This window comes from Schistocerca gregaria, chromosome X (genome assembly GCF_023897955.1).
Source record: "Schistocerca gregaria isolate iqSchGreg1 chromosome X, iqSchGreg1.2, whole genome shotgun sequence".
Lineage (NCBI taxonomy): Eukaryota > Metazoa > Arthropoda > Insecta > Orthoptera > Acrididae > Schistocerca > Schistocerca gregaria.
The window spans coordinates 768,985,983-769,007,895 of record NC_064931.1 but is presented as its reverse complement, the minus strand read 5'-3'; the positions used below and the strand labels follow the sequence as shown (position 1 = coordinate 769,007,895).

General features: G+C 41.1%; 1 protein-coding gene across 2 annotated transcripts in view; it reads left to right on the top strand.

Moving 5' to 3' along the window:
• LOC126298495 (osmotic avoidance abnormal protein 3) overlaps positions 1 to 21,913 on the top strand; it is a 349,861-nt gene that overhangs the window by 119,239 nt on the left and 208,709 nt on the right. For both annotated transcript variants that reach the window (XM_049989832.1, XM_049989831.1), the window contains exons 3-6: positions 6,919 to 7,074; positions 8,004 to 8,289; positions 15,335 to 15,580; positions 15,668 to 15,807. In XM_049989832.1, coding sequence (XP_049845789.1) covers positions 6,919 to 7,074; positions 8,004 to 8,289; positions 15,335 to 15,580; positions 15,668 to 15,807 — 828 coding nt within the window. The remainder of the gene's footprint in view (positions 1 to 6,918; positions 7,075 to 8,003; positions 8,290 to 15,334; positions 15,581 to 15,667; positions 15,808 to 21,913) is intronic.

The following is a 21,913-nucleotide window of genomic DNA, read 5'->3' as shown; positions in this document are numbered from 1 at the left end:
CTGACTTAAATTTGCATGTTTTATTTGGATTTAAATTGCTTTATCTCATAAGGCTCTTCACAGGTCTAACAAGTGAAGTGTATCACCATCATAAATGACAAAATAAGCCCATACCAGTACCGCATTCACTGATTCTGAGTGGTGGAGGGGCGTGGGGCATGCTACCCTGCACTCCTAATGAATTTCCTTTGCTATTGCCTTCCTCTGAGCTGTAAGGAAGGGGGAGCATGAAACCTGGCCCTGGCATATTGCTCACACCCCTCAAATAGCACCAAGGCGACCCACTACATTCGACGGACGGATTATCATCAACAGTGTCACAGATTAAATACATATACACTACTGTTCATGAAAATTGCAACACCACAAAGATGATGACAATGGAATTTATTCTTCAGACTAGCTGAGTACACAGTATTGTCTGGGTATGTGTGTATTAGAATCTTCTATTAGTCCATCTCATCGATCTCCCACTCTCTATCCATCTCCTTCTTCATCCCTTCTCTGCCCATCTCCTCCTTCACCCTCTCTCTCTGTCCACCTCCTCAGCCCCATTCTCTTTCAAACAGTTGGTTTCCCGTATGAACGGCGCAAATGTAGTAAATGATAAGCTTTTCTCTTTCATCGTTTTGGTGAGTTTGTCAGCGAGAAAAAGGTTTTAAATTATGTGTAAAGTTTCTTGCAATGCACTAAGTGCTCTCACTCTCAGATGACTATGCAAGGGTATTCGCGCGTTGTGGGCTAAGCTGCTTTTCCACCCCCAGCCACCGCCTATTTTTTTTTTCGTTGTAGGTTGTTGTGTTTGGTCGTTGCGGACGTCGCAAGGCATCCTGTTCAAGTTCGGTGGTTGATCCTTCCACTCAGTTTTTTATTACAGACGCCAACCGGTTCTCTGACCGAACACGCTGAGCTACAGTGCCGGCTGCCTTTGATACGTTTTACACTGAAGAGACAAAGAAACTGGTATATGCATGGGTATTCAAACACAGAGACATGTAAACAATCAGAGTGTGGCACTGCCACCAGCAACACCTATACAAGAAAACAAGTCTCTGGCGCCGTTGTTAGATCTGTTACTGCTGCTACAACGCAAGTTATCAAGATTTAAGTGGGTTTGAACGAGGTGTTATAGTCGGCGCACGAGCGATGGGACACAGCATCTCCGAAGTAGCGATGAAGTGGTGATTTTCCCAATATCTGGAATCCGGTAAAACATCAAATCTCAGACATCGCTGCAGTGGCAAAAAGATACTGCAAGAACAGGACCAACGACGACTGAAGAGAATCGTTCAACATGACGAAAGTGCAGCACTTCCGCAGATTGCCGCAGATTCCAATGTTGGGCCATCAACAAGTGTCGGTATGTGAACCATTTATCGAAACATCATCGATATGGGCTTTCGGAGTCGAAGGCCCACTCCTGTACCCTTGATGACTGCACGACACAAAGCTTTACACCTCGCCTGGGTCCGTCAGCATTCACATTAGACCGTTGATGACTGGAAGCATGTTCCTTGGTCGGACGAGTCACGTTTCAAATTATGTCGAGGGGGTGAACGTGTACGGGTATAGAGACAACCCCATGAATCCATTGATCCTGCATGTCAGCAGGGGACTCTTCAGGCTGGAGGAGGCTCTGTAATGGTGTGGGGTATGTGCAGTTGGAGTGATATGGGGCCGCTGATACGTCTAGATACGACTCTGACAGGTTACACGTATGTACGCATCCTTTCTGATCACCTGCATCCATTCATGTCCATTGTGCATTCCGACGGACTTGGGCAATTGCAGCAGGACAATGCGACACCCCATACGTCGAGAATTGCTACAGAGTGGCTCCAGGAACACTCTTCCAAGTTTAAACAATTCCACTGGCCATCAAACTCCCCAGACATGAACATTATTGAGCATATCTGGGATGCATTGCAACGTGCTGGTCAGAAGGGATCTCCTCCCTCTCGTACTCTTACGGATTTGTAGAAAGCACTGCAGGATTCATGATGTCAGTTTCCTGCAGCACTACTTCCGTCATTAGTCGAGTCCATGCCACGTCGTATTGCGACACTTCTGCGTGCTCGCGCGGCCCTGTGTGATATTAGGCAGTTGTACCAGGTTTTCTGGCTCTTCAGTGTAAGTGGTTCCTATCTCCACAGTGTTTCTTTCCAGACAATAAGTGGTATGTGTACCAAGTTTGGTTGACACCAGTCCAGTGGTTTAGGAGGAAATGTAAAACATACATATGTACGTATAGACGTACGTATATGTACCAAGACGTACGTATATGTACACATATACGTACGTCTACTTTTATAATATGTATGGATTAGGAACATGACAATACATACATGAATATACTTACAGAACTGTACATGCGCTTTGCTATGAGTATTGTGGACGGTGTGAGGCGGCCACTAGCTGCAATCAGAAACTGCAGACGTCATGATATAGAATCAAAGAGGACCAGCCAGGTGAACGGTAAGCCAGGATCTCAGTCTTACACAAGATTCTTCGAAGAAGTCTCGCAAATACCTCGCCACATGTGGCTGGGCTTTGCTCTTGCCTCGATGTCTAAAACCTCCCTGATTTCGCTGTTGCTGCTCAGATTGCCTTCAATATCTACGATGCGAAATCACAAGTTACAGCCAGTGGCGGCGCAAACCATCTCACTGGGCACTTGTCCAATATGTCGCTCACAATGCATTCTGCCGGACTGCGTTCACCACTGTAGCGTCTAACACATACTCGGCCATTACTGTACGATAAGTTGGAGCGAGATTCGTCCTAAAATACTACATTTTGTAGCTCAGCACGCACTGACGGCTTTCACACGCCCATAGTAGGCTGGGATGTAGGTGGTTACTGGTCGGTGGAATTAGGCGCAATGGCATGCATGTCGTCAGTGCGGTCCTCAGCAGACAGCGGTGAATTGTAGACGTAGACACGTCGACACCCGTTGTAGTGCTCCAACACCGAGCCACCGTTGTGGACTAAATTGTTCTGTCGGTTACGGTCGTGAGGACAAGTTGACGGTCAACATGCGCTACGTCGTAGGCTACTGCTGGGGTCACAATATGTGGTCAGGTACCACATCAGCGTCACTACCGTAGCAGCCTGTGCTGTTCGAGCTGCAATGTCACGGAGCTGCAAATCAATTTCACGGAGCTATCATCCTGCCCCATTCGTACTCATAGGCATGGTGACATTACGCGCTTTAACGTCGACGAGGCACACCGGGATTCGCTTGCACGTTTCCACTTCCGTTGGCGGCTCAGAACGGACTGAAGCGTTGATTAAGACTGACGTGTCCCGTCAAGAGGGCGCTGCTGGGCCAACGTGCTCGCCATCTCTCTGCGATCTTAATCTGCCTTATTGTTAAGACAAATTAGAGGTGAATTCATTGTAAACTGGACAGCGCAAATTTCGCATTCACATCACACTGCGACTGTGAATACCCGTGGCTCTGTGACACTGTCCTACATAGTGATTTACAAAGTCAGTGGAAGTGATGAGTACAGCATTGTACCACGTTCTCACTGTGAGAAACACAGTTGCTCGCATAGTCATGGAAATGAAAAATTTTATTTTAAGGATATCCTTTCACAGCCATTATTAGTCATCTCTGAGGAGAAAGGAGGCAGAAGAGTAAGACAGGCATCACGGTCGAGGTGCACGCCAAGAAATTCCAAAATGCACCGTTGTCTTTGCAGCTGTACTTCTCGGTTGGTGAGCGGTAACACGGCGGTGCAACAACTATTTTACGTACCTACCACGCAAAGTTTACTATTTCAGTCGAAAATAGATCACAATTAGCATCTTCTTGTGTGGTGTTTACGTTTAGTGACAGGTATATGTAAAGAAGAACAGTACATAAACTTTTGGCGTATATGATATTAGTTATTTTGTTGCTTTTTTAATGTTAACGTACGAAGTTTTGCGGTAGTGTACATGGACTGTGAAATTTCTGGGATTAATAGAACAAGTAAAAATAAACATTTTGGCATACTTATGAAGGGTGTCCAGATCTACGATAAACCGGACTGCTACATAGCGACCTCAAACTTTGGCGAAATTGCCTCATTTGGCTGCTGGGGCTTTCCGTCTTCTTCTGCATCTCATATCATTCCTTGATGGACGGCGCGAAGTAAATGAATTTGTCAGCTGATGGTAATCATTGTCGGCAGTAATTTTCTGAGAGCTGGGTGTATCAAAAATTCTAGAGGGAGAGAGAGAGAGAGAGAAGGAGAGAGAGAACTGTTGGAGATCCCACATCTAGAATTTAAAGAGTTGCAGTTTTTAGATTTTATACGTATTTTCATCATCCCACAGGTAGAGGAACCTTAAAAAATAGAGATTTCAAGGAAGACTCCTTTACTTGCTGTGATAACGAAGTATTGCTTCAAAAAATTTTAAGCCGAAAAGGCTGAAATGTCCACCTTAATTTCTACATCAGAAGTGTGGAAACCTCTGTAATCGATCTCGAATTACAGTGTGCAACGGTTACACACATAATGGCAGACTGTAGGAGAGATTAATGTTCGAATAATAAACAGATCTTCAGACATCTTAAAAAAAATGGTTCAAATGGCTCTGAGAACTATGGGACTTAACAGATGAGGTCATCAGTCCCCTAGAACTTAGAACTACTTATACCTAACTAACCTAAGGACATCACACACATCCATGCCCGAGGCAGGATTCTAACCTGCGACCATAGCGGTCGCGCGGTTCCAGGCTGAAGCGCCTAGAACCGCTCGACCACTCCGGCCGGCATCTTGAAAAAAATGGTTACTTTAAAATATTATAAAATCCTCCTTAAAACAACTTGTCCTATAGTCCCCAAATAGTAAGTTTACTCTTAGATTAAAGGCCTATTTCGGTTATTGACGTTTTGAACCTCCTACACATTTTCTTTGCCTAGTTTAAATCCTTGCTTGACAGGAAATGAATGATATATTTGCTTACTGGATGCTCTTTGCAGTGTAAAAAAAATCATCAACTGTAGTGAAGCTCAAACTTACATGAAGAATATTATGAAGTGTCTGTGTGTCCGAGTAAGTTATTCGAAATATGTGTGCTGTTTACATTGCAACAGATTATACATTCCCCTGGAAAAGCATTAGGACCCATAGCAAGACTAAACGCCATCTACGGGAACAAATGCAAGTCTGCACGACTGTTTCACCTTACATCTAACAAATGCAGGCCACATTAGCTTGGTTTTGCTATTGAAACAATATTTTAAGTGGCACTAAATATTCAAACATTCTTGTACTGTGCAGGAGCAGACGACATGCTGATGACGAAAGCCTTGATGCCATCGAAAACGTTAGCAGTCTGAAGATGAACATGATAGCATGCAACCGATTGTTGCATTGAAATTAAACTTTTTTACAAGTATTTGTGTCCAAGTGCGTTCTTCATCACCAGTCCTTAACGGTTTCCCGAGTTAACGAAATGCAACATGGATAAAATAACGTATACTGTATTTTCAATATCCGCATGAATTCATTGACAAATGAATTATCATTTCATCACGATTCCTTATCATATCTCAACACGAGTGTACTACAATGATTATCATTATTATTATTGTTTATTTCCAGAGAAACATGACTCATTGTAGCTATACAAATGTTCGGTTGAAGACTACAAAAAAAGTGCCGAGACTTCTAGTCTGACGCCTTAGCTGTTGGCTCTGTTGAACGGCGCGACCGGTGGGTGCTCTCGTAAAACTTTGAAGCTCGATTTCTCGAAAACGCATGAGAAGCGTATCTTACAAGAGCAACATGGGGAAGTCGTTCGCCTGACGGGTGTATGCTTCCCTTGTTAGAAAAGTGAGCGTTTTGCACGTGGTAGCTACTTTCCGGCTCCTTATACCTGCAGACAAAGTTCAGTAGGAATACAGACACTGTTCCCGTGTGGGGTCTTGCTAGATTTTCTTTCATCGGTAGCCTCTCCAGGTGGCACGTAGGGGAGTGCTTCTCAGATGTGGATGGCATCGAGGAAATGAAATACCCACGTCGGACTTTATGCAACTACCCGGGCAGTAGGTAGCAGGACTTTTAGTACTTAATAAAGAAAGTCAGTACAGCTATAGAACAAATACAAACAGGGCTCGCTTTCTGCGATGTGTAAAGCAAGGAGAAGCTACCAACATAACTTATCTCGCTGTATAATACTTCCACTTCTACTAATAATGTTCCGCATTCGTCTGTGCGATGTCATTAAAAACTAAAGCGTCACCGCTGCATTAATAATTATAGAAAACGCAAGGACTATCTGAAGGGACTGTCTCGTAAGTAAGGTCTGCTGGATGTGTATTTACGATGGATCCAATCGGATCTCCGGCTGGGGATAGTCTCAGAGGCCTTTAATAATCGTAAAAGTTACTGTTATAATCAAGAAAACAAACTTAAAGAAAAAACTATACAGTATAAGAAAGTGGCAGCATCAGTGAGATCACTGAAATCTTGTGATTAAAAAACAAGTGGTGTGTATAAAATAGGAAAAAACAACGTTCCAAATCGATATCACGAATGAGTGAAATAAAATAGGACCTTTTGAGTGATAATTTCCCTGTAATGTGATGTATATATACGAATGTGTTTCATGCCTATTAGAATTGTTTTCAAAGCTCTTTGCTTCTGTTACGAGAGAAATGTCATTGATGCATTTTATAGACACTCACTCAAATCTATCATTCTAGTATATCATAACAAATTTGGTTTCATGAGGATGTTACTTGTTTAACATTTAAGCATCATGCAAAAGCAACTGTGTACTTTAAGTGATTATCAGTTTCAATTCGTTTCCACGATGTTCTTACTGCACTGGCCGCATAATATCGATGTGACTTCGTTGCGTACCACTAATACTTACAATTTCTCGAATTTAAGCAATTTTTGTTGTCATTTGCAGAACGTAGTGTCTATGGACAACTCTCAGGCCGAATGCAAACTTATTAACCCTGACGACAACTTAGCACCACCAAAAAGATTTACCTTCGATGGGGTGTACGACGTTAATTCAACAACAGAAGAGTTGTACAATGAAGCAGTCTATCCTTTAGTAGAGGTAGGTTTTTATTTCTCAAGACCTTCAAGTTTATTAGGATTAATTATTTTTATCGACATAATATTTAATTATGATTTAGAACTGAGATTTGTTTCCTTGAGATACATAGGTAGACATGATGGTGTTATTTATTTCGGTGCGTTCTAGCACTGGTTTTCCCTTTTTTCAAAACCAGTTATTTTGTGTTAGTTTCTTCTTGTATTTTATGTACAAGGAAATAATAACATTTACTTTTGTGTCGTACCTGTCTGATACTTATAAAGGCAGAAATATTGGTTTCTAGAGGTACAGCAACTATTAATGAAACAACTGATTCTTTGTTTCCATCAGAGCTGCGAAATGCTTCATTTCTGTTCGATTAGAAGAATCGTTCAGGACCACTATTTTTTTTAAAAACTTGAGTGTACATATAGTAATTTACAACTCAAATAAACTTACATTCAAAAAATATTATTCTTCACACAAACATTACAGCTCTGTGAGTAATTGCTAGATCTTCATGAAGAAATAGGAAAATTTCGGTGGACATTGTCCTTAGACCTAATAGCTATTGTAATAATTGCTATGAACTAGCTGTTGATGACAAGTAACTTTTATATCAATACACTGCCTTTAATCCGTCGATTGTAGTTAAATAATTGTAGTCAATAGCGTAAGTCTACCTTAACTAGTAACAAGTAATTAACAAAAAAACGTGTAAGTAAAAATTGAACCATTTTCCTTTGTTTATGATGGAACGATTAAACCTTATCTGTCATTACTAATGCCTAAAATATTCTAAATCGATGTGATCATCATTTAGTCCTCATTTTTCTCCTTTAATAAGAAGGTACATGTTTCTTCAAAATGATAATTAGTAATTTACTTACATATAATGTTATATGAAAACCTCTCGCTAGAACTAACATTCACTGTTCTGATTCACGCAGGGTGTGCTGGAAGGCTATAACACCACAATATTTGCTTACGGTCAGACTGGATGTGGAAAAAGCTTTACAATGCAAGGTATCTGCGAACCACAGTCGCAACGTGGGATAATTCCAAAATCGTTTGAACATCTGTTTGAAGCTATATCTGTATCCGAAGGAACCAAATATCTTGTACTGGCGTCATTTTTGGAAATTTATAATGAAGAGATAAGAGACCTATTGGGAAACGAAGTAAAGCGGAAACTCGAATTAAAAGAGCACTCAGATAAGGGTCTTTACGTCCAAGGTAAGTTCTTGATGTGGCATAATCACTGTTTACTAAGTAAAACAGTCAGCTATAGATACCGGGTGATCAAAAAGTCAGTATAAATTCGAAAACTTAATAAATCGCGGAATAATGTAGGTATGGAGGTACAAATGGACACACATGCTTGGAATGACATGGGGTTTTATTAGAACCAAAAAAGTACAAAAGTTCGAAAAATGTCCGACAGATCAGAATAGCAATAATTAGTATAACAAAGTAAGACAGAGCAAAGATTATGTTCTTTACAGGAAATGCTCAATATGTCCACCATCATTCCTCAACTATAGCTGTAGTCGAGGAATAATGTTGTGAACAGCACTGTGAAGCATGTCCGGAGTTATGGTGAGGCATTGGCGTCGGATGTTGTCTTTCAGCATCCCTAGAGATGTCGGTCGATCACGATACACTTGCGACTTCAGGTAACCCCAAAGCCAATAATCTCACGGACTGAGGTCTGGGGACCTGGGAGGCCAAGCATGACGAAAGTGGCGGCTGTGCACACAATCACCACCAAACGACGCGCGCAAGAGATCTCTCACTATCGATAGTTCTGACTTTGGTTATATTTGGTGGCACCAGTGTTCAGTGTGTGTGTTATCTTTCCTGCTTCAGTCCGAGAACCGAGGTTTTAAATTTGCATGTACGTCGCCTGTCCGTTGAAGTTTGCCTTGAAAATGGCGGGGTGTTCTCCCGCCGAAATATCGGCGGTCGCTGAAAGTGTTACCTGGCTGAATTGCCGGAAGTTATTTGAAATTCCTGGATGGTTCCCTTGAAAAGTTTGCTGCCGCTTTACTTCCCCATCCTTCTTCATACAATCATTTACTCCGTTTCTAATGATCTCATCGTTCATGCGACCTTGAACCCCAAATTTCCTTATGCTTTCCGTCCTCATTACTGAACAGTAACATGAAGAGTGGGGAGGTGGCATGTTGTTAATTTCCCAGGGTAATGTAGTTTCTCATTCTCTCTCTCTCTCTTAAATGAATTAGTAACTTTGGTATGATATTGGGAGCTGAAATATACGCTAACGGTAGAGGCACTAAAATCGGAATGCCATTCTTCATTTGCTCATACTGTTCCCCTTTCCTTTGAAGGAGTCTTTAATGTGCCTATGATGTTTGCTTTTGGCATGTAGAGTCTTGTTTGTACTGTTGGTGATGAAACCTGATGCCGACACGTTGCCTATTCCGTTGGATAGCACCAAGGGTTCAGCAGAACTTAACGTTACTATCAGACGGAATTAGAGGCGGAACATAAGTTCGGACTGGACAAGGATGAGGAATGAAATCAGCCGTGTCCTTTTCGAAGGAGCCATAGCAGCAGTATTCCCTTTAATCGTTTTAGGGAAATCACAGAAAACTTAAAGTTGGATGGCCATACCTTATCTGCAGGGAATAGGCTGAATTTTGACAGCGGATTTCACACTCTGTCTTCCTGTTGTTCCGTACTTACTCCTAACAACAGAAAACGCTACACAGCATACAGATACACTAGGTATGCGAATCTGTATGCCCTATTCTGGCGATCGCTACGCGTAATCCATTATACAAGAAAGCTTCAAATACGACACTGGTTAAATTCACTTGCTCGGGGTTCAAAGTCATGTAGAATTTTTAAAAAGATATCATATGCCCCGTTGACTATAATAAAAAAAATTACAACACTGTTTCGTGTGATCTGAGGAAAATAGTATTTGCGACGTCGTGAATCGCAAGAGGAATGGACTAGCTCAATAAATTTTTGGAAATTTTGTGGTAAGTTCCTATGGGGCCGAACTACTGTGGTCATCGTCCCTAGGCTTACACACTACTTCATCTAACTTTAACTTACGCTAAGGACAACACACAACACCCATGCCCGAGGGAGGACTCGAGCCTCCGACGAGGGGAGCCTCGCGAACCGTGGCAAGGCGCCACAGACCGCGTGGCGACTAACAGCATAAGTTCCTTTATTAGTGACATCCTTGTACTGTAATGTTACACTGCTAATGAATGCCGGAGAATCAATATTCCGCTGCTTTGAGGTAGTCAGCAAATCACAGGACAATAGTTAAGATATTTTAGATGTCGGTGCCACCTTTGTGGGCTTCTATCGACTGAAACAAGCAACGACGTCTATTCATTGATTTTCGTTACTGAGGTGGTTTCAATACGGAAACAATTATAATTGCGTGTCAAGGTTGAGGTTTGTGTATCGTCGGATTTTCAGCTAACCTGAGACTTACGTTTGGCGTTACGTATGCGGATACTGCGCCAGTGCTTGCAGCAAGTGTTAACAGACGATTAGCATTGTCTGTTTACCGAACAGTTCAGCGTCACCCTGGTGCGCTCCATGGAGTTTGTTACAGCGTGCCGATGATCGGCCGTATCTGTCGCCATTCCAGAAAACTTTACGACCTACCTCGGAACTGCGCCTTTTGTCTCTGTCTACACACACTAACCGGTTATCTGTCAGATCACCTAATTTAGCTTTCCGACCCGATGATCTTTACACCGATTTGAAAGTACCATTCGTTTCAGTTTATAAACCTGGAATTTTGGGGCATAAAATTTACCCACGCTGGCAGTTAGAGAATCTCAAATTATTATAGTACGTCACAAACGCAAAGTGCTTCAAAAGGTACGCTACAACTTTAGTACGTAATTAGGATATTCACGCCATCTTTGGCTTATGTGAAAAAGTCACAAAGTATTGTTCGTGTTCTGTCCCGCTAGTTGTGAGTGAAGCATTTTGACAACGGTTCAAGAAAAGGCTCAGTGTGTAGTATGGTTTTTTCAGACCAAATTGGACACGCAGGTTCAAAGGAACTTTCAAACGCGTACAGGAAGTAACCACCATCGCGGACGTCGGTATGCCGATGGCACAGGACGCCTTGATGTGAAGTATCATATCGGACGACTTGGAACAAGTGAAGCCGGCACAGAACAGATACGGTTGGCGTTTCAACGTCCACCGCACAAGTCTGTTCAGGGGGAGTCACAGGAGCTGCAAATCCCTAGAGCGACCGTGCACCGTGTTCTTAGAAAACGTTTACAGATGTATCTGTTAAGCTCAGACTGTGCGAGACGTTTTAGACCAGGTGTTTCCAGATCGCTGGCTTAGCAGGGGCGGTCCAGTTCCCTGGCCCCCAAGGTCGCCTTACGTTACACCAAAGGACATATGTTAAGGACAGAATCTACCAAACGCCTTTCAACCATATAAATGATTTGAAGAACCGAATCGTTGGTGTCATTGCCACAGTTAATGCGGATATGTTGCACCGAGAATGGATAGAGCTTGAATACAGACTGGATGTTGTGAGTGTCACCGAATTTCCTACCAATCACTTAAAGTCTGCCACCTATTTTACCTACGAATGAACCTATGTGATTATTCCATTTCATATCCCTACAAATTGTTACACCCAACTATTTGTATGCTTTGACTTATTTCAGTTGTGACTCATTAACATTGTAGTTATACAGGGTGTTACAAAAAGGTACGGCCAAACTTTCAGGAAACATTCCTCCTACACAAAGAAAGAAAATATGTTATGTGGACATGTGTCCGTAAACGCTTACATTCCATGTTAGAGTTCATTTTATTACTTCTCTTCAAATCACATTAATCATGGAATGGAAACATACAGCAACAGAACGTACCAGCGTGACTTCAAACACTTTGTTACAGGAAATGTTCAAAATGTCCTCCGTTAGCGAGGGTACATGCATCCACCCTCCGTCGCATGGAATCCCTGATGCGCTGGTGCAGCCCTGGAAAATGGCGTATTATATCACAGCCGTCCACATTACGAGCACGAAGAGTCTCTACATTTAGTACCGGGGTTGCGTAGACAAGAGATTTCAAATGCCCCCATAAATGAAGGTCAAGAGGGTTGAGGTCAGGAGAGCGTGGAGGCCATGGATTTGGTCCGCCTATACCAATCCATCGGTCACCGAATCTGTTGGTGAGAAGCGTACGAACACTTCGACTGAAATGTGCAGGAGCTCCATCGTGCATGAACCTCATGTTGTGTCGTACTTGTAAAGGCACATGTTCTAGCAGCACAGGTAGCGTATCCCGTATGAAATCGATAACGTGCTCCATTGAGCGTAGGTGGAAGAACATGGGGCCCAATCAAGACATCACCAACAATGCCTGCTCAAAAGTTCACAGAAAATCTGTGTTGATGACTTGATTGTACAATTGCGTGCGGATCCTCGTCAGCCCACACATGTTGGTAGAAAATCCGAAGAAATTCTGGTCGTATGTAAAGTACACAAGCGGCAAGACGCAGTCAATACCTTCCCTGCGCAGTGCCGATGGTACTGTTATCGACGACTCTGCCGCTAAAGCGGAGTTATTGAACGCAGTTTTCCGAAATTCCTTCACCAGGGAAGACGAATGGAATATTCCAGAATTTGAAACACGAACATCTGCTAGCATGAGTTTCTTAGAAGTAGATACCTTAGGGGTTGCGAAGCAACTCAAATCGCTTGATACGGGCAAGTCTTCAGGTCCCGATTGTATACCGATTAGGTTCCTTTCAGATTACGCTGATACTATAGCTCCCTACTTAGCACTCATATACAACCGCTCGCTCACCGATAGATCTGTACCTACAGATTGGAAAATTGCGCAGGTCGCACCAGTGTTCAAGAAGGGTAGTAGGAGTAATCCATTTAACTACAGACCTATATCATTGACGTCGGTTTGCAGTAGGGTTTTGGAGCATATACTGTACTCAAACATTATGAATCACCTCGAAGGGAACGATCTATTGACACGTAATCAACATGGCTTCAGAAAACATCGCTCTTGTGCAACGCAGCTAGCTCTTTATTCGCACGAAGTAATGGCCGCTAACGACAGGGGATCTCAAGTTGATTCCGTATTTCTAGATTTCCGGAAAGCTTTTGACACCGTTCCTCATAAGCGACTTCCAATCAAGCTGCGGAGCTATGGGGTATCGTCTCAGTTGTGCGACTGGATTCGTGATTTCCTGTCAGGAAGGTCGCAGTTCGTAGTAATAGACGGCAAATCATCGAGTAAAACTGAAGTGATATCAGGTGTTCCCCAGGGAAGCGTCCTGGGACCTCTACTGTTCCTGATCTATATAAATGACCTGGGTGACAATCTTAGCAGTTCTCTTAGACTGTTCGCAGATGATGCTGTAATTTACCGTCTAGTAAGGTCATCCGAAGACCAGTATCAGTTGCAAAGCGATTTAGAAACGATTGCTGTATGGTGTGTCAGGTGGCAGTTGACGCTAAATAACGAAAAGTGTGAGATGATCCACATGAGTTCCAAAAGAAATCCGTTGGAATTCGATTACTCGATAAATAGTACAATTCTCAAGGCTGTCAATTCAACTAAGTACCTGGGTGTTAAAATTACGAACAACTTCAGTTGGAAGGACCACATAGATAATATTGTCGGGAAGGCGAGCCAAAGGTTGCGTTTCATTGGCAGGACACTTAGAAGGTGCAACAAGTCCACTAAAGAGACAGCTTACACTACACTCGTTCGTCCTCTGTTAGAATATTGCTGCGCGGTGTGGGATCCTTACCAGGTGGGATTGACGGAGGATATCGAAAGGGTGCAAAAAAGGGCAGCTCGTTTTGTATTATCACGTTATAGGGGAGAGAGTGTGGCAGATATGATACACGAGTTGGGATGGAAGTCATTACAGCATAGACTTTTTCGTCGCGGCGAGACCTTTTTACGAAATTTCAGTCACCAACTTTCTCTTCCGAATACGAAAATATTTTGTTGAGCCCAACCTACATAGGTAGGAATGATCATCAAAATAAAATAAGAGAAATCAGAGCTCGAACAGAAAGGTTTAGGTGTTCGTTTTTCCCGCTCGCTGTTCGGGAGTGGAATAGTAGAGAGATAGTATGATTGTGGTTCGATGAACCCTCTGCCAAGCACTTAAATGTGAATTGCAGAGTAGTCATGTAGATGTAGATGTAGATGTTGATTGTGAAAATATACAATTTGATCACGTTGAAATAAAGCCTCATCCGTAAAGAGAACATTTGCACTGAAATGAGGATTGACACATTGTTGGATGAACCACTCGCAGGAGTGTACCCGTGGAGGCCAGTCAGCTGCCGATAGTGCCTTCACACGATGTACATGGTACGGAAACAACTGGTTCTCCCGTAGCACTCTCCATACAGTGACGTGGTCAACGTTACCTTGTACAGCAGCAACTTCTCTGACGCTGACATTAGGGTTATCGTCAACTGCACGAAGAATTGCCTCGACCATTGCAGGTGTCCTCGTCGTTCTAGGTCTTCCCCAGTCGCGAGTCATAGGCTGGAATGTTCCGTGCTCCCTAAGACGCTGATCAATTCCTTCGAACGTCTTCCTGTCGGGACACCTTCGTTCTGGAAATCTGTCTCGATACGAACGTACCGCGCCACGGCTATTGCCCTGTGCTAATCCATACATCAAATGGGCATCTGCAACTCCGCATTTGCAAACATTGCACTGACTGCAAAACCACGTTCGTGATGAACACTAACCAGTTGATGCTACGTGCTGATGTGCTTGATGCTAGTACTGTAGAGCAATGAGTCGCATGTCAACACAAGCACCGAAGTCAACATTACCTTCCTTCAATTGGGCCAACTGGCGGTGAATCGAGGAAGTACAGTACACACTGACGAAACTAAAATGAGCTCTAACATGAAATGAAGCGTTTCCGGACACATGTACACATAACATCTTTTCTTTATTTGTGTGTGAGGTATGTTTCCTGAAAGTTTGGCCGTACCTTTTTGTAACGCCCTGTATAATACTATGTTTTTGCGCTTTGTTGAGTGCATAATTTCACATTTATTAACATTTAAAACAAGTTGCTGTTTTTGCAACACTTTTAAATTTTGGCAATATCTGACCGGATATTTGTTCACATTTTTTCAGATTATTCTTCATTATAGATAACAGCATCATCTGGAATATGCCTGAAGTTACTGTTACTTCTGTAACTAAATAAGTAGAACTGTTAACATATCGTAAGGTTTTGAACTTGCAGATCTGTCGTTGCATCCTGTTCAGAGCGTTTCTGAGAGCGAGCAGCTGATGGCGAGGGGCTGGAAGAACCGCGCCACGGGCGCTACGCTCATGAACGCCGATTCGTCGCGATCGCATTCCATATTTAGTATCCAGCTGGAAATGATGCCAGTGAGTGCATTGGAATGTGACATCCCTGTCAACAAAGTGCGGAAAGGAAAGTTAAATCTAGTTGATTTAGCTGGAAGTGAAAGACAATCAAAAACAGGTGAGTGAACAGCTAGTTTTATTAGATATTTCTGTGGTGATTTTATACTTAACTCATATTCCATCCATGCGTTTTTATCTGTTTAAGGGGCCGCTGGAGACCGACTTAAAGAAGCAATCAAAATTAATCTCTCGTTAACAGCTCTTGGTCATGTAATATCAGCATTAGTCGATGGAAAGTCAACGCATATTCCGTACCGGGACTCCAAGCTTACGAGATTACTCCAAGTAAGCGAGGTTTCTCTCTGGTGAAGAGCAGTTGCTAAGACTTTATGATTACATGCAATCAGTTTTTCGATTAATTCATCTTTTTATACAACAGAGTCACTTTGACGTAAGCAACGTTAACGTTTGTTAATAATCTCAGGCGATGGAACATACGATGTCTTAATAACAACTATGAGCACGTCTTTTTAATCTGTTTTATAGTTCAAAGGTAATTATGATATCTCTGAGAGAAACTGAAAATTATTTTGAATATTAATGTATATGAGAAGCAGCCATTACTTCGGTCTGGCAAATTTCATTATGTAAATTTCTAAAAATTACTTTGTTGCTTGCTATCACCCCTTCATATAAAGAATTTTCACCTCTGAGGCTACGTGCAATGTTACATACCGAACTAATCGGCATGCGTTGCTTAAGTTATTTGATTGCAGGTTTTGTGCCGGTTGAAATCCGATCTTCACCTAGAACTAACTGCCGTTTACTGCCCCTAAGACAAAGTGGCCAGCTGATATCAGCAACAGCATACTGAGTCACCACAGTTTTAAACATGTTCATCTATTCAATGTGCGCAGTCTTCTGCACTTGTGACTTCGAAGATTTCCAGAATAACACTAAAAGTTTATAAACTTACGCTTTCTATTTCACTGAAGCCAAGTGTCGTAATGATTTTCTATAATAACAAAACTCTTGATCGGTGTTGTCAGATGCTCCTTCCTTTGTTGGAAATCATTTTAATACTATATTGAGAAATGATTTTTCAGGATACGAAACCTGTTACTTCGATATCTAGAATCGTCAATAGTTCTCCTTTATTCCAAAAATTGTATTATATTTATGAAAGTTTTCAGTACGTTGCATCTTGCAGCTCTCAAATGTTGAAGCAAAGACATTATAACACCGAAGCTGCTGTTTATTTACTGGCTGACTAGTTTCGAGCGTTGCTCATTTTCACGAGCCGCCTATTACAGAGAACAAAATTTGTTATGTGCATGTGTAGACTGTGAAAAATAAAAGAATCAGTGATAAAATTATTTTAAACACTTATGTGTTTGTATTTAGGATATGGTTAGTGTCTACAGTTTTGTTTGTCATCGCACTTAAATATATCTCATACCTGCTTTAAAAGATGTCACAGATGTAGTTACACTTTGCAGTTTTATGTTAATGTATAGGTATAATATATACTTTTTCTTAATTCTGGTACCTTTATTATCCGTCTTGATGTGATCCAAGTGACAACGATATTTGATACGCGATGGAGAATTTGTTCTTATTGGATTACACTGAAGTAGGTGGTATCGTAATTTTGACAATGGTAATGCAAAGACTTTTATTATTACATCTTATATACACACTAAGAACAAATTCTCCATTGTGTGTAAAATATCGTTTTCAGGTGGATAACATCAAGCTGGATGATAAAGGTACCGCACTTTAGGAAAAAATATATATCGTTCATACACATTAATACAATACTATCGGCTGCAACTACATCTGTGACATCTTTTAACGCAGATATGACACGCATTTAAATTTGAGGACATAAGTACAACTTTCCACATAAATCATATCCTAAATACAAATACGTAAGTAGTTACCATCTGAACATTTTATCACTGATACCTTTATTATTCACGTTGCGCACTTACACCTATAACACAATTTGTATCAGTAATAAGTGAGTTGTGAAAAGGGGCAAAGCGCGGAACCAGTCAGTCAGTAAATAAACACCAACTTCGGTGTTATAATGTCTTTTTTTATTATGTATATTGCCTAAAAAACATAGCTTCAATGTGATTTATGAGATTTTATGGTGCGACTGGTGGTGGGACAGTAGAATGTATAACTTTTATGACTGTAATCTTATTTGAGTTATAGAGGGAAATTCCAGAGCTGGCTATGAAGTTCTACGGTCTTGTTGCCAACCGATCAGCCAACCGATATGTACATTTGAAACTACTAAAGGCGGAGCCGAAACGATGCATGTATCATGTGAAGAATCTTTGGCCGAAACAAAAATGTTAGCACCCTGACATCAACGCCTCGGTTTTGGAATCTATTTTCTAGCTTACTCGTAATACAGTGGCTTTTCCCCTTGGACTACAACACTTCTGGAAGTGTTTCGAACACAAGCAGTAAAGGAAGCTAAGGAAAGTTTAATAACGGCAGTTGAAGGTGAACGAAAAGAAATGAAAACGTTAAGATTTGCCAATGATATTTTAATTCTGTCAGACAGGCAGGAAGAGAACAGAACCTTTTAAAATAAGATGTTACAGAAGAATGCTGAATGTTAAAGATCGGATAACCAATGAAGAGGTACTGAATCGAGCTGGAAAGAAAAGAGAGAGGACTATTTAGTCTGGTAATGGAGGGAAGTGAAAGTGACAAAAATTGTAGAGGGTGACCATAGCTTGATTACAATAAGCAGAATCAAATGGATGTTGATTGTCGTAGTTATACAGAAATGAAGAAACTTCCACAGGATATACTAGAATAGAGACATCAAACCAGTCTTCGGACTGAGGACGACAGAAACAGCAGTAACAACAACATCTAGATATACTGTGTCTAGTGTAACGAAAGTCTACAGAGCTCAGGGGGGAAAAACCTTCTGTTTACACAATATTGGAATAAAAACGAAGCGTATAGGTCTAGACAGGAGGACATGAAAGAGGAGTAATACCTGAAATAAGATTTGTTTACGTCTCGGTGGGAACAGTGGGACGTAAACTGAGTGATGCTGTTCCCATACCTGTTGTAATCCAGTGAATGTAAACAATGCGATGAATTTACGTACAGAAATCTCCATCTGCCCATCCAGATTTACGTTTTGGGGCCAAACGCCAGCGTGATTTCTTTGAGAAACGCTCCCCACACACCCAGTCCGAAGCTGGGCAACGTCTCTGATGACCACCTCATCAATGGGACGTTAAATACCTATCTTCCTTTATTTTCCTTCTTACATATGAAGAATGCCAGGAGATACGTACAGTCCAGACTTTTCTTTCAGCTGCAAAGTTTGTGCAATGTTATGAGCGATCATATAGTATTTTCCTGTTGGTCCTACGATCACACTAAAAAGCAGACTGCTGCTAAGGTCTATGAAACCATTCTAATGATCATTTTCATTCACTTGAGAAGGAGCAGTCCCCAACAGAGAGCTGCATCTTCTATGTAGTTAACGACCATACTCGTAGAACAGGAATGTGAAATAGTAAGTTGAAGAACATGAGAAAGAAATATTGACTTCTCTGGTTTCTGCAATTGCTGAATTTGAATATTTTTATGGTATTCTCGTTTGTATTGTTTAAACTATTAAGGGACCACCACCCTCCACCAAAATCTCTAAATAAATTGTATTAGTTTTAGCGAAAAAGAGTATAAATCGCTCTGAGAAACATGTGTAAATTCTCAAGATATCATTGGTCTGCTTATGTGCTTATGTGATTGGTATTGACACTATTTTATTCAACAAATGAGGATGTTTCGAGATCAAAAGTTCACAGTTAAACTTTCTCATAGCCCACTCTCGGTGATTCTCCTTTCTGGCGCTCGTTACACACGCGTTGGGGGATAATTATAGCGACGCCAAATGCGGTTGTTTATTTTGAGACTTAGACACACTGCACTAATCCGAGTAGAAGGACGTTTACACCGCGTACTCTCTTTAGCAAAGACGTCTACAACTACGGAAACAACAAAACATACATATCGTAGTACGTTGATGCAGAAGGATCGCCTGTTGTCCTGTGCTGGGTAGAAGATCAAACTTTTTCTTCATGCGGCTATCAAAAAATGTTTTGAAAACCGCATGACACACATCAGTATTGTATTTATTTCTTATTACTACCGATTTCGGTCATAAACCATCATCTTGGTGTCTGTAGCGTACTACGATGTGTGTTTTTTATTGTTTCTGTAGTTGGTTTCTTTCTTTGTGTTGGTACCGATACCAAGATGATGGCTTATGACCGAAACCGGTAGTAATAATACATGAATAAAATATAGTTCTGTGTCATACATTTTTCAAAACCATGTACAACTGCCATTTGAAAAATATAAGGTTCCAGTCTTACTTACAGGTTAGAGACTTCGTACTGCATGATGTATATTACTTACATGTTACAGACTTCTGAACTGTCTGATACATGTGACATGTCATGAACCATAAAATGTGAATGCACGCATTCAAACTTTTCTGACCAGTATATGACCTTAGGTATTTTCCATGAAGAATACTGAACAATTAAGAGCTATATAACTCTTCAGTGGCTCAACTTTTGATTTTTGTGTATGCTTGTAGTATGATGGCATTCTGCAAGGTAAAGAAAAATAAGATTTTGTTCATCTTGACGATGCCTGCTTGCGTCCACGCTTGAAATAATTCAGGAAGTCAATGAAGTCCATAGCTTCTATTTGAATATTTTTATTCTCATGAGCAGTATCGAGATTTTAAACCTCATTCTCAGATTAATCGTAGGTAATTTGCCGTACAGCTAAAAATTAGACTCAACGTAACGCAGCGTATCACTGCAATGGGGCTATATGACAAAAGGTTGAAGAAAACATTAGTAAATGACATCTAAGATCTTGGAAACGGCCAGTTGAATAAAAATATTCTAACAGTGGCTGTGGGAAGGCCATTCATTGTCTTCCTAAGACACAATAATTTGGAATGCGGCGACTGCATATGTTGATTATTAGAATATCAGTCACGATCTTGGATTTTACTCCTTTGTAAATGGTAATTCATTATGAGAATTAGAAATACTATGCGTAAATGGTGGAGCAGTAGTCAGAGGCGTCCATGTTGTTAGGATCCAAGGGACCACGACTAAGGCCTTGGGAAACTGACGTAACATTCGCCCTTCAAGTTGTCTGGTATGAGGGTTACGGGCTTACACTGGCAGCAACACGTATGTGCTATAGAGGTAAGGTATCAGTGAGCTCCTCTGTAGTGACTCGTTGAACTCTGGGGATCCCAGTTCTCATTGCTGTCAGGTTGCTGGAAGTGATCCTCTTCGGAGGATCCGATCCTTCGACAGGATCATTTTTTTGTTCTACAATTTTTCTTCGTTAGGGTCAGCAGCGTAACATATGTCTGATAACGACATGATTATTAGAATACATACATCAAACAGCTGCTTATAACAAGTAATCTTTATTTACAACAGACTTTTTCGGCTTAATCCCCATTTTCAAGTACCTGCAATTACAATTTTGGTGGTATGGATGCAATGTCATTCATATTAAAGTAGGTGTCTTGTACGTCCATATTGCGTCGTTAGTGGGCTGTTTTGTAACTGTCGCTGCTTTAATAAGATCGTAAATTATGTCAAGATTTTGAAAATTAAATCTTGATTACGACGTGGCAGCAGTTTGACAGTTCCACTCATACGACGCTATATGTTTACAACGATTGTGCAGATGAACAGCGATATTATTTTATTACTTAAAATTTGTTACGATTGTCTTTGGTTGTTGCATATGTTACTTCCGATGTATCCAATTTCGTGTTCTAAAAGTTCAATAAAGTTTTTGAGGTAGTACTTGTGTCTAAACTCTGTAGTTCGTTCAATATTTCTTGTGGGTATTTTATCGTGTTCATATAAATTTCTAATTCCACAAGAATGCTCATTGCAAAACCTTTTGACATTCTGTGCAGAATCTGTAGTGCGTTTTTGATCGTATCAGCAGTGTGATTTTGATTTTGCAGGTATAGCAAAAAGTTCGATTGACTATATTCGCTCTCTCTAGCGTGTTCTTTATATCTCACGTTAAAATTTCTTCCTGATTGGCCAATGTAAAAGCTATTACAGCTGCCACATATGATTTTATAATTGCCTGGGTTATCATATGTCGATGTTCTAGTGGTGGCGGATCGTAATTTTATTGAAAAGTTGTTATTGGTTCGAAAGGCTAGCTGAATATTTGTGGCTTTAAAAAGTGCTTTAATTCTGTTGTAGATTCTAGCAAAGTAGACTGCTGGTACGTATATTATTTTCTATGTCGGTGATGTTTCTCGAGTAAGACATATCTCGCTATGAATTATGTTCTGCTTTGGTGTTTTCCATTTGTAATATAATTTTGTGGTTATGTTGGGGTC